Raw genomic sequence first — 13,442 nt, forward strand, 5'->3', positions numbered from 1 at the left:
TCGTGAGAATGTTTTATAATTATTTGCATTGTAACCAAGCATGAATATGATCTGCATGCAATCAATAGATATATATTCTATCATACCCAATCGAACGCCCATGTTCCTCGCAGAATCCTGTGTATACCATCATAAACAGATAATATGAATTTGGTTAATGAATCAGTCAAACTACATGAATTGTATTGTACTGTATTGTAATTGCATTTACATAGCGCTTACTACCCCTGATGATGCAGTGAAGCGCTTTCTCGGCAAGTGGAACGTTACTCTGGAACCCATAAAGGATTAGTGGTGGATTAGTGTAGAGCAATATGAAAGTAATTTGAGTGGTGGATATGTTAATCAGTTATTTGTGATATCAAATCAGGTTGACCCACTACAGCCATCCAGATTCCATAGTGATCCACTTACTTCAGAGATTCCAGACTGCTATGGCACCGCTGCGCCTCCTCCTGAAATAGAAAAAGAACAAGTCAAAATCAGTGAGGAGCCCGAGATCAGGACACTGAGAACAGGGAAGAAAGTAAAAAAAACAAAAACAAGAGAATCTCGGGAAAGGAGGGTGTTTGCAGCAATGATGGAGATGAGATAGGATTATTCTACCGAATAGTGGAAATAAAAAAATATAATGATATAAGAATGCAGTTTGGATCAAAATATCGAAAGTTACGTGATATAGAGGATGTAGAGATAGGAATATATATATATATATATATATATATATATATATATATATATATATATATATATATATATATATATATATATATATATATATATATTGTTTACCAATCCAAATTCCCAAACGATGTAAGGAAGGCACTGACTCCATGAATTGAACTCAAGAAAAAGTTTTTATTCCAACATGCTGCACAGACGCGTTTCGGCGGAAGCCTCCGCCTTGCTCACTTACTCTGCTGATAGTGACGTCAGTTTATATAACACATAACATGCTGACACATCAAAACAGAACCAATGGCTTGATTGGTTGTCAATTGCCATAGTTACCATGAGTCATGAAAATAGCAGTGATGAACATAGAAGAATTTTTGCCTCTACGACATGCTTCAAACATCATGTTAAAGTATAACCAACACGAAAAGAAAAGAGAATGTTGATTACTAATATATGTGTCCTTCGTATACGGAATGGTTACGAAAAACGTTACATTTGGTTAACTGTGTTTCAACATTATATACGTTAATGAACATAGCATTGTCTCGCAACCAATTACACAATTGCGCTCATTGTACAGGCGGTAACATTCTCAAAAGCAAACATGGTCAGCACATCTTCGAGACACTAACATATCGTGAGTCAAAGAAGTAGTTATGCCATACTGCTTCTATGTTAGCGGATCCCTATACCTGGCATATAAATATTCTCATAGATTGCTATAAGTGGCTAGCATACTATAATTCTCTCGGGAGTTGTGGCTTCATATTTAAGTTGTGTTTGCTACGGTATCATAAATAGTACTCACTCTCCCTGGATATGGAATCAACTATATTACAGTTTTCGGTCACTTATGTACAGACACCCATCGTCTCCCAGTGGAGTAGGTGAACCATAGCCGTATATGAAGGAACGCTTAATTAGCGCTATTACAATCTATGAAGTTTACATGGCACCCAGCAATGTTTCTTACATGTACTCATGGCATACTGTTATTGACTAAGCATCAGAAAAATTCAAATAATAACATTAATCAAACAAAATTATTTACAAATATTATTGTGCAGAGTTGTTCATGGAATGGATTATTAAGCGGGAGAAGCCTACCACTGAATTATAAATGTACTGTTAAAGCTTCATCCGAGATGTATATATCGTCAAGGATCATACATTTGGAGGTAGGTATAGACAATTTATATTTAATTTTCGATCTTTTGTCCTCTATAGTTCCATACCGCAATATTCTGTCTTTGATACTCAGAGGGTATAGAGTGATATCTATATGAGAAGAGAACTTTCAGCTAATCAGGCCAAAGCATGGTCTAAAGGTCTGGGCGAGCACTGTTACTTTTATGGCCGCTGTAGGGTGTAAATGCCAGCAAACAGGACGGAGGAGGAATAATAACAGGCGTTGTGGCTATTTTATCATTTTCTTTTTAATTGTCTGCATTTGTATATAGAGCAAACTCGACCCGAGGGTATTGGCGCGCTTTACATGAGCACCAGCAACATTACACAAGGACACATTCATTTTGGGTAGGCACTGGGAGAATAAGTGATTTACTGAGATTCACAGGAAATTGGGCTGAGGCCAAAACTCGAATTTCCAAAGTTGGCAGCTTTAGCCTTGACGTCACATCCTTTCCCTCACCTCATTTGCTAAGACTTGAGAAACTCCAGCACTCTGAATACTCCTACAGCCTGGAAAAACGAATGGCCTTAGTAAGAATTAAAACTGCACTACTGGGTCACAGTTAAAGGGTGTCTCATATATATCCTTGGCTCCCACTGCTCACATACCTTACATGAGACAATACATGCCCTCAAACTATGCTGTTGATTCTTAGAGCCTTTCCCTTTCACTAATGTCTTTCCTTGCCTGCCATAAAGCATATAATAGGTTTGATTCCATTATTGTCTGTTGTTCAAGACTTGCAGTATCCTTTTCTTTTTTTAATGACACACCTCTATAGTATTTAAAAAAACAAGAAGAATTACTAAACAGTCAGAATGGCTTCCAGTAAAACAATAGAATAAGAAACTTGTATCTACCACTTAGATCCTCATTGTGAGAGCCCCAGATGTAACCCTATTAAGTCCTCCCTGCCTGGAGTTACCATCACCACGGATGCTGGTAACTCTGGTGCGGAGATGGAGAATCCACATAACTACATATAGAACACCGAGGTTCAGCTGGGAAATAGGAAATTCTCAGGAAAATCAGTAATTCTAGGTCAGATTTCCCTATTGATCCCTCGTTCCTCCATGGTATTTCACTTTGAGGGGTTGGCTTGAAGCTAAACAGATCCTTGGTGCCTTCACGGGTTTCACAATTCCGAACTGGCGTTGCCGGGCCATCAGAATTAGGAGGGTACTCATGAGGGCCCTTCAGTGCCTCTGTGGGTTCATTGAGAGAAACAATACAGTCCTCTTACTTCCCCTAATTAAGACATCCAGGGTCCCATTCATGTTAAATTTCACCATGCCCTGTCCCCAGCAATAATACTCTTCTCCACACTCCTATTTCTCTTACACTTATCTTGAACTTCTCAATGCCTTAGTGGTGGACAAAAGCTTCATCTAAGCCACATCAAGCTCAGGTGCTTTGGCCTCCTTCCTTTATCTCAGGCACCATAGTTTGAAGTGCTTCCACCACCCCAGAGTTGGCCCACTGACTTCTGAGCACTCTGAATTTGACAGGAAGAAGTAAACCACCTGCCCCGCCTAGTTCGCTAAAATGTTCCTTGATGTTGGTGAATCTCTTTCTCATTTCTTTGGCGCTGTATCAAGAAAATGTGCATTTTGTGCCCACAAGAGGAGTGCACTTGCTTGGCTGTCACTACATCCAGGATAAGATTTCTGTCTTCATTGCCTGAGATGTTATAAACTTGGCTGGTGCCACTCCTCTCGTTTGACCTTGGTCCGTAAGCATCTTTCCACCTAAAGCAGGATCCTCTCCATTCTTGTAACCAGCTGCCTTGGAATACGTTGAACAATGACGAACAAGGGTTGTCACCCTACTTTCGGCAAGCTTAGAATTGCATTTTGCACCATCTCAAGAAATTATTCAAATATTCTGCCCTAAAGGTACAGACTTTTTGTTCCTTGACCAAGACATTCATTTACTTATCCATGGTATCTACCTTGTAGTCTAGTTTCGTCTCTCAGTCATCAAGCTCCTTCATCTTCCACCCCAACTCCAGCATCCTATTCCTATTGGTACCCTCCCTTTGACCATTTGCCCATTCAGGCAAAGCCATCAAGATCACCAAAATCAGTCACAAAGAGCGTGTAGGGTCACAGTCCCCTATCCCCTGCCCTCGCTTTACTATTATGGTATCTGGGATGTTTCCACAAGTGTTTTATTTCCTTTAGTTTCTCTTCTTCTGAAACCCTTCCACGTATCTTTCTTTTCTCCACTTAATGCCCTACATGGTGCCAATAAGGAGGTCCACTCACTTCGCCTTTGACATCAACAGTCCTGCAGAGGTGCCTGACCTCAAGATGCCGGCCTCTTCTCAGATGGATGGATGGACCTTCTTATCATTTCTCACCTTTCTATAGGGTCTGCACTGTGCATGACTTCCATAGTCCTATTTCTAGCTCACAGTGTCACTTCAGGGCCTCCCTTCCTAAAATGGAGTGGTGATGTCATCGGTCCCTACCCACGCACAAGTTAGTGTGAGAGTCTTGACATTTGTCAGCACCACAAGGTTCCAACAGCAGCAGAGAGAATCTCAGACTCAGAAAGTTAGGCTGCCCAAAAGGGTTTGCGCAATCTGGCCTGTGCCTTTCTCATATTCCACTTGGCAATGTTTCACTGGGGCAGAGAGCATTAATCCGTAGTCAGTTTCACCCGTGAGACTTGCAAGTGGGAATCCACCGGAGGATCATACAACACCTGGGGGAGCAGCTATCAGATCTGATACATTGTGTACCAAACTGGTTGGTGTGTCCTTAGGTCAGTCGCGTCAAACTGTTGTCAAAGTTCAGAGTCGGACCATCTTGGCAGTCCATATGACCTTAAAAAAACATGATGGGCCTTATTCCCAAAAAAGTTGAAAAATGACTTGTGGACATTTCCATCTCTGCCTGAACGATCGTCTCTGGCTTTTTCGATCCATCAACATTCCCAGTAAGTATTGCTGGAAAGCGGCTCAGCGCAGGCTTCCAGCAAACTCCTGGGAAGGTCAGGGGACTTTTTAAGTGGACTCCTAGTCCTGATGTTCAGATATCTCCATAGCAGAGAACTCCACACATGGGCAATAGGATCTTATGTGCAAATTAAAAAAAATTCTCTGAGAAAAAGAAATTCATCATGGAAAAAGCTTTTCCTCTACACCTCTGTCAAGCATAGTGGTGCTCTGTTCCCCTACCCACGCTAGGGCAGTTACTCTAGCACTGTAGTGGAATAAATCTGAACATTTCCAGGCTGGAAAGGGGAGAGAAAGGAGTTTGAGAAAGCCCACAAATGAAGATATTTGTTGGGATTCTCAAAACGTACAAGGTCAACACAGACAACAACGTGGAACACCCACTTCCCAACCACTGAATCTTATTTGTGCACACAGAGATCTATGCGCTAGCGGTGGACATCCCTGTCCTCATAAACAACTTTATACCTGCCACAAAATTCCTTTGTGAATAGGGTGCAAGTTTCTAATTATGCATTATGACTTAAGGGCTATAGCCTTCCATCTTGTTTTGTGGTCTATACTTCTAAGGACCTCTTCCGGCAAAGACTGCAGTCTCTTGTAAAATGTGTACTCTCTGGAGTTTGAATCTCAGTAATTTCCACTGTACTCTTCTTTACCTCCAGGTTTTAGATTTTGGGCCTCTGTATTAATTATGCAACTCTGGAGGACAAGACTGAGTGGTATTGTGGAGTAAATTGTGCACCAATAAATCTGAAATGATTGGTACAATGCAACACAGTCTGAGGCAGTATTTCACTACCCTATCATTTTAACAGACCTTAAAGTTGTCTTAGCAGAGCTTTCATCTCCTTAGTATCAGTTTATCACCTGAAAGAGGAACAATCAACTAAACGTTAAGTACATAACCTTTGCACGGTTTGCCTCTTCACAGCACCTTGTGTGTTGATTTTTAAGTAACCTTTGATCTGTTTGAGCTGAAACTTGCACATGGAGCATGGAATATGTGCTAAATCTAGTAAATCTTACTTATATGAAAACATTGCAAATACAATCATATAATTCCAATGGTCCGGGTTATAATTCACCCCTGTCCTGTTGACAGTCATCTTGATTTTACCATGGTCTTGCACATAAACTTAGCCATTCTGATGATATCTGATGATGTTTAATGTGATTGGCACATGACCCCTTACTTGCCTTGTGACCTCTATGTTGCCACCTCCAGTATTTTACTGGTCCTCTGTGTCAATTGATGCCTTTGCACTTGGATGCCATAAACTATGGCTGTCTCTGCTAAACTACTGTCATTGCTTTCAACATTTCATCTCACTATCACATTCCAGCCCTTCTAACATAATAAAAACAGCATGAATATACCCCACCCTCATGCATACAACATTGCCTCCTAATTTATGTGCAGAAAGTGATGGCCAACCAACCACTCAGTTCAAAGAAAAATAGAGAAGTCCTTCTGAACAGCCATACATAAGACGCTACAGAGATTTAAAAATTAATTTTGCATTTATATTTGACTACACAAATCACATCTATACTAAACCCTGAGCAAATGCTGTACTAACAACACTTAACTACACCACCTTGGTATTCAGAGACCCCGGCAAGTTGATATTGATATTGATAAACATTTATATAGCGCATGGCTACCCGGAGGCATCCCAGCGCTAGCAGTGGCAGCAGTGAGGTGTTCAACCAGTTTAAGGAAAAAGTAATGTTTTCAGGGATCTGCGGAAGAAGAGGTGGTTGGGTTCTGTTCGCAGGTGGATGGGAAGGGAGTTCCAAAGTCTGGCAGCATTGAACGAAAATTGTCGGCCTCCACTTCTGGTCTTCCTGATCCTAGGGATAATGGCCAGGTTCATGGTTTTGGAGCGAAGGCTTCTATTGGGCTCATAAGGCTGGATGATGCTGTGAAGAATGGGGGGACTAGTTTTAAATAAAGATTTGTGAACAATACAAAGGGACTTGAATTTAACTCTCTCCTGGACTGCCAGCCAATGGGCTAGGAATGCCCAGTAAGACTCTTGCGGACCAATTTTGAATAGTCTGTAGTTTGGAGAGAGTGGCAACAGGGGCACCCAGATAGAGGGCATTAGCATAGTCCAGCCGGGATAGGACGAGGGCCTGGACCATAATTTTCCTAGCAAGTGGCAGACCTAGGAAAATCTTTAGGCCCCAGGACCTATGACTTTACAAATTAACCACTGCTTGTAATCCAGCTAAAGAACCAATCAAATGTTCTTTAATTTTCTTTGCATGCCACTGTTGATCCCACAGTTGACTCTCTGCAAGGCGTTCAGTTGTTCTGATTTAATAACTGACTCCATGCATTACCCCTTCTATCCCCACACCACGCATCGGCTCTCACCTGCCACTCGCTGAAGGTGACGGCTCTCATTGAGGTATCTTCTTGAATATTCAGAAACTTGACGACACAAGCCGGGACATCAATAGGCCAGCTATAAAGAGCCAGGATCAGTAGTATAAAGAAGACGCTCCTCACGTTCCAAAGAAACCTGCAAGGAAAAGCCTTGATTTTCATTAAACAAGCTTTACTCTATAGACATCAGCATTAAATAAGCGTCGCCAGTACACGTAAAAAAAGTATATATAAAATTGGAACACGAGTGATCAATTTCAAAGGATAAGGAGAAGTGCAGATTCTATGGGGTACCCTAGGTATTCCCTATCCAGTTCTGGGTCAATCTACTTAAAAGCACACAAGGGCCAAATGTGTTATACATTGAGATAAATGCTACAATTTCAATCTAAACAAAATCTTGCAATGCTGAAATTGTGGACTTGGAATTACATACACGATTGGGTGTGGGCCGGGGACAGGAAATCACTCAAATTAAAGACCTCATGGTTGGGGTGGGTGGGAAAAAGAATTGATAACGAAGGAGCAGAAAGAAAGTGTTAAATAGCAGAATAGGAGTAGATGGTACTGGAAGATGGCATTGCATGTGAGCTACCGGATGATCCAGTCATCAGGGACACCATAATAAGTCAATTTTCTTTTACAAACCACTGGATTCTAGAACTTAGTCCAATTTGTTGAGCTAAGGTTTAGCAGGACAAAACAATGAGTTGGTGAATTAATGGCCAGGTTGGAACATGGTGTTCCTGGTGGAATGGATTATTTAAAAAAACAATGGTCCTAAGCATAGAAGGGATAATCAAAAAAGTTTTTATAGACTTCTATAAGTACTATAAAGTTGATTCCTATGTCCAGCCGTACATGGAATGTTTATTAAATCAATGCATGAATACGAAAAAATGAAAATACAAACAAATACAGTAGGGCACAGTCCTGTACCCAACATGAGGGAAAGAAAATGAGGAAAAGGTGGGAAACAAACGAATTATCAGGCAATAACTTTGGAGCCAATCGTGGCTTGCACCTCATTACATAGTACGGCAAGCTCTAACCAACAGTAACCACAATACATAAATACAATGGTTAATTTGCAGCACTGTTTGTGAAAGTCGCCGTTTCGATCCCAGGCTCCTAAATTAGCGGGATCATCATCAGGACTATTAATATAATTGCCTGGTTGTTAACATTTTAGCCTTATCGTGGCTCAAGGGAGAGTCACACACGTTCTTTATCTGGTCATAGGTCAGGGCGTGGGATGTGTCCTCCGTGGTGTCCTGGTAGTTACCAAGTGTCTTGGAACAGTACGCTTCGGGTTTCTGTGTGAGCCCGGGACCGGAGGGGATATCCAAGAATACCGCATACATTGGCGGTTTGGTTCCGTTTGGAGCTTGAAAGAGTCGCAGGTGGAGTGGACGCTATGGTCGTTCCTCCGTGTACCGCGTGATAGCCGGAATGGAGTCACCTATCTGGTTACCTAATGTGTAGGAGAAATCTGCTAGATGACAAGGAGATGAAGCTTGGTGTTCATGGACTGGAGAAGAAACTGAAAGTAGGCTTAAGAATCGGGAAAGTTAGGACTAAGCATTGCTTTTCAAGATCACATCAATATATCCCACTCAGTAGGGTAGATTAGCGGGACTCAAATGATGCTGATGAATTGAGTCGGATTTACTGATTTTACGTACCCAAGAGAGTGCACAGAAGCAAGATGGATATATATGAAGCAGCAAACACATTATGGTTTCTTTTTCATGAGCCATGATTTTCTGTAAAATGGCAACAAAGTTTGGAAATGTGTAAGGTTCTGCGTCAGTGCTCAGTATTCGCCGAAGGACTTGCTGTTGTACCACCCCATAAGGCTTGTAATTGGATAATAAGAAAGGACAAGCCCCAAAAATTATGCTCCCCAGCTGCCTCAGAAATGATTGGCCCTGCCTCGCCGGAAAGTGCTCAGTAAGAGAAGGGTTAATGTTGAGAAGAACCACAGCAGTTCTCCTGCTGCGCTGGTCTATGGTAGTCTGACAAGTATCAACAGCCATTAAGAGTCACCCATGCTCTAAGCTGGTGGCATTAAGCTGCATACGTAAATTCTCTCCAAAGACAACAAGTAAACAAGCACTCAAGCACACTTCAATGACATGGTAGACCTTGAAACAATAAATAAAAATACTACGAATCCCCAGACTGTCACATTTAAGGAAATATTAATGTAATGAGCACCAAGCAAACTAATCAGAAGAAACCCATAAATATCACTGTCTTTAGAAAAAAGATCTAATCCTTTAAAGTAACTCAAGTTGGAGATTCAGGGAGGTTTCCCGGAAGAAGGATGAAAGTTCAAAAGCAAGAAAAATGGCAAATGGGTGCACAAAGTAGGGAATTATCGGGACCCCAATTCTAGGAAGCATCAGATAATGCTCTGGGGCTGCAGCTACTCGGGTGGTAAAGATACATCACTCCCTTTGAGTGAAGACAGGCAACCAAGAGGACTGCTCTCCTTGGGACGCCGAGGAGCCCTCTGCCCAGAAAATGGCACACTCTGCACCATTCTACTCTTCGGTTCCTGTGGTCCAAAATGAATGCACGTACTCTCAAATGAACAGCCAATTACGGATGTCTGTCGTTACAACGCATGCTTTTTCCACGCATACCTTTACAAGGACTTGCGTTGGGGGGACTTGCGTTGGGGGGCGCTGGATAGTGGAATAGTTTAATTTACTATTCCAACTCCAGTCCCCGTGGATAGTAGGGAAGGTTTTGGATAGTAAATTAAACTATTCCCTATCCTCGAGCGCCCTCCAGCGCAAGTCGTTGTAACGACTTGCGTTGTAAATCCTGCGTTGTAAAGGTACTGCGTGGAAAAAGTTTCGTTGTAAAGGATGTTTCCCGACAATTACAGAGGAGTGATTGTCCTTCCTACAGAGTATACCCTTGTATAGTTCACTTGACAAACTCTCTGGCACTGTAGCCCAAGACGAGGTTATCCACTCTGTGGAGGAGTCGGGTCCAGTTCTGGCACCCCTCTGTGTGATGAACAATGAGATTACATAGAACCCTATACCTTATTGTACATATTGGGCAAGGGTTTCATAATCTTTTGGTTCATCCATCGGGGAGTCCCATTCCCTATTGTACACTTGGGCTAATACAGAGTGGTGCAATATATGATGGAGATCGTACTTGGTTCGGGCCAACCCAGATTTTCCAGTCTTCAAAAGAGGAAACCTGAGAGTAAGCAGGCCTAGTGCCACTCCATCTGTCAGCTAGACCTGGCCAAGCTTCCCTGGCTTCAGAACAAGAGATTAGGCAGACCATGGCGATTGCTTATGAACAGATTGGTTTTAGACACAGCTGGAGATTAAGTAACAGGGAACACCATGGAGATTCATGATCTGCTGCCTGCTCTCCAAGAGCACAGGACTCAAACTACAAACAAGCATTTACAATGGTCTCGGCATCATTAAAGGTAGAGCTATTGGCATTGCTCATGACATATTTTTTCTTTTTTTTTTTAAACATAAATAAATGGTATTGTCATTTACAATGGCAATAGGTGAGCATTAGAGAGTAGTAGAGAGTATTCGCGGACACAGAGCCACACATACACACACAGACAGAGCCACACACACAGACAGAGCCTCGCACACACACACACAGACAGAGCCACGCACACACACACACAGACAGAGACACACACCCACAGACAGAGCCACGCACACACACAGACAGAGTCAAGCACACTCACAGACAGAGCCACGCACACACACACAGAGCCACACACACAGACAGAGCCACTCACACACACACAGACAGAGCCACTCACACACACACAGACAGAGCCACGCACACACACACAGACAGAGCCACGCACACAGACAGAGCCACGCACACACACACAGACAGAGCCACGCACACACACAGACAGCGCCACGCACATACAGACAGAGCCACGCACACAGAGGCACAGAAAAATTGGGATGACAAGCAGGGAACAGAGGCACAGAAAAACCAGGGGAACAGAGGCACAGAAAAACCGGGATGACAAGCAGGGAATAGAGGCACAGAAAAACCGGGATGACAAGCAGGGAACAGAGGCACAGAAAAACCGGGGAAACAGAGGGGGAAGGTAAACATCTCTGAGAGAGGAAAAAGAGGACGCTCTAAAAGTCCTTTTTTATGATCAGCTTTATAGTGCAGAATTGCGGAGACTACGACGAAGGGGTCTGAGGCGAAAGGGGAAAACCATTTACAATGCAATGGTCTTGGCATTGTTAAAGTTAGAGCTATTGGCCTTGCTCATGACATTTTTTTATTTATGTTTGGTTTTTAAAACATAAATAAATGGCATTGTCATTGCCAATAGCTAAATCGCTCGCAAATGCACAAATACACAAAGCCACCCACACACACATACAGAGCCACCCACACAGAGCCACCCACAGAGTCATTCACATAGAGCCACCCACACAGAGTCACCTACACACACAGAGAGCCACCTACACACACACAGAGCCACCTACACATAGAGCCACCTACAAAAAAAGCTACACATAGAGCCACACAGACAGAGCCACACACACACAGACAGAGCCACACACAGACAGAGCCACACACACACAGACAGAGCCACACACACACAGACAGACAGACAGAGCCAGTTCATGACACAGAGCTCATGAGTTAGATCACGGCAAAAACCTTTGTGAAGACTTTCTGTTCACAAAATTTCTTTGAGAGGCCCAAAATGTATCTATACTACTATTATAAAGGGAGAACTTGCACCTTTTGGCAAGGTAATCTCTGAAACCACAGCGCCAATCTACACACCCGATACATCTTTGAAAATGTCAGGGTGTGTAGATGGACATAGGATATATATATTTAAAAAAAAGGGCAAAATAAAAAAAAAATTATAAAACAAAGTAGTCCCCTGAAAGTAGCGCCGGCCGGGACCTAGCGCTGGGCACGACGCCGCGACGTGCGTGATGACGACAAGGAGGAGGGCGGTGCAGTGACGAGCGCTGCTGTGCAGTGAGGAGGCGGCACAGGTAAGGAGGCAGCAGTAATTGAAAATGTCGGGGCGGGAGGGGGGCGCGAGTGAGTCTGGGCGGGAGGGCTTGTGCAGTGTGTCTTGCCATGTGGTGGAGCATTCTCTTGGCAGGTTCGGTAAAGCAGCCGTATACCAGGGGGGCGCGAGTGAGTCTGGGCGGGAGGGGGTCGGGGCGGGAGCGGGTGTACTGCCCCCAGCCCCTTTCTGCCCCAGGCAACGAGGCCCTACTCTGTTGAGTGAGGGAAACATGACTTCTCGAAAGTGCAACTGAGCTGGGGTGATGGTGAGAGGTTTTCAGCAGTGTGCATGGGGCAAAGCATTGCCGCTGGAGTGCAGGAAGTGATATAGTGCTGCTTGAATCTTATAGACACGCGAAGAAGCACTGTGATCTGTACGTTTTGGCTCCATACCATCTTGAGTTAGTTATGAAACAGTTTAGTGCTCAGGAATGCAACCCTCGTTGTTCATTTCTTTGAAAATCCGTTACTGGGAGCCCGAACTCTAACATTGTTTCTATGCCATGCGGGATCTTGAACATAGCTCTTGGCCAGACTATAAAATGTTACTGGCATTCAATGATGAGTTTATGCTCCTGTACCCCATGCCACGTGCCATCTGTGCCTCACCCACAGACAGTGCATGTACCGGTATCCTGCTTCTGTTCTCATCTGTGGTATTTTGCTGTGTAATCTCCGCTCTTCCTCTGTGCTTTTTTCATCCCTCCTCTTTGTAAGATCTTTCGGTGTTGAACCCTTCTTGCGCCACTTTTGTAAGGCATCCGGGCATGAACACTCAAATTATATTGAATAAAAGACAGGGTATTTCCACACAACTTACCTCTGCCTGCAGTGTCCCTTTCCTGAAACTGCTTAAGAGGAAACGTCACAGGCAAAGTTGAGGTTAAAAACAGATTTGTTAAACAATGACATTATTTTTGAGCACACATAAATTTAATGTATTCTTTTCGTCATATAATGCCTTTTTTATCCTAGGATAATTTTAAGAATGAAACTTCCTCTTATGTATTTGATGCCCAAGTCAGCCAATACTAATATAATAAAGAGAGAGCCCAAACCTTTGAGGCGGGCAATCTCAGGAACCACAGCACCAATCACAACACCCAACAGCGTTGGAAAGGGCAGTTGCAGCAGAAGGACATAGG

General features: G+C 43.1%; 1 protein-coding gene across 1 annotated transcript in view; it reads right to left on the reverse strand.

The window, feature by feature from the left end:
• Nucleotides 1–13,442, reverse strand: part of LOC147706362 (SUN domain-containing protein 3-like) — a 142,449-nt gene that overhangs the window by 51,770 nt on the left and 77,237 nt on the right. The window contains exons 4-5 of the mRNA XM_086929071.1: nucleotides 7,219–7,366; nucleotides 415–455 (exon numbers count right to left, since the gene is read on the reverse strand). Of these exons, the coding sequence (XP_086785197.1) occupies nucleotides 415–455; nucleotides 7,219–7,366 (189 nt within the window). The remainder of the gene's footprint in view (nucleotides 1–414; nucleotides 456–7,218; nucleotides 7,367–13,442) is intronic.

This window comes from Lissotriton vulgaris, chromosome 7, assembly GCF_964263255.1.
Source record: "Lissotriton vulgaris chromosome 7, aLisVul1.2, whole genome shotgun sequence".
Classification (NCBI taxonomy): Eukaryota; Metazoa; Chordata; class Amphibia; order Caudata; family Salamandridae; genus Lissotriton; species Lissotriton vulgaris.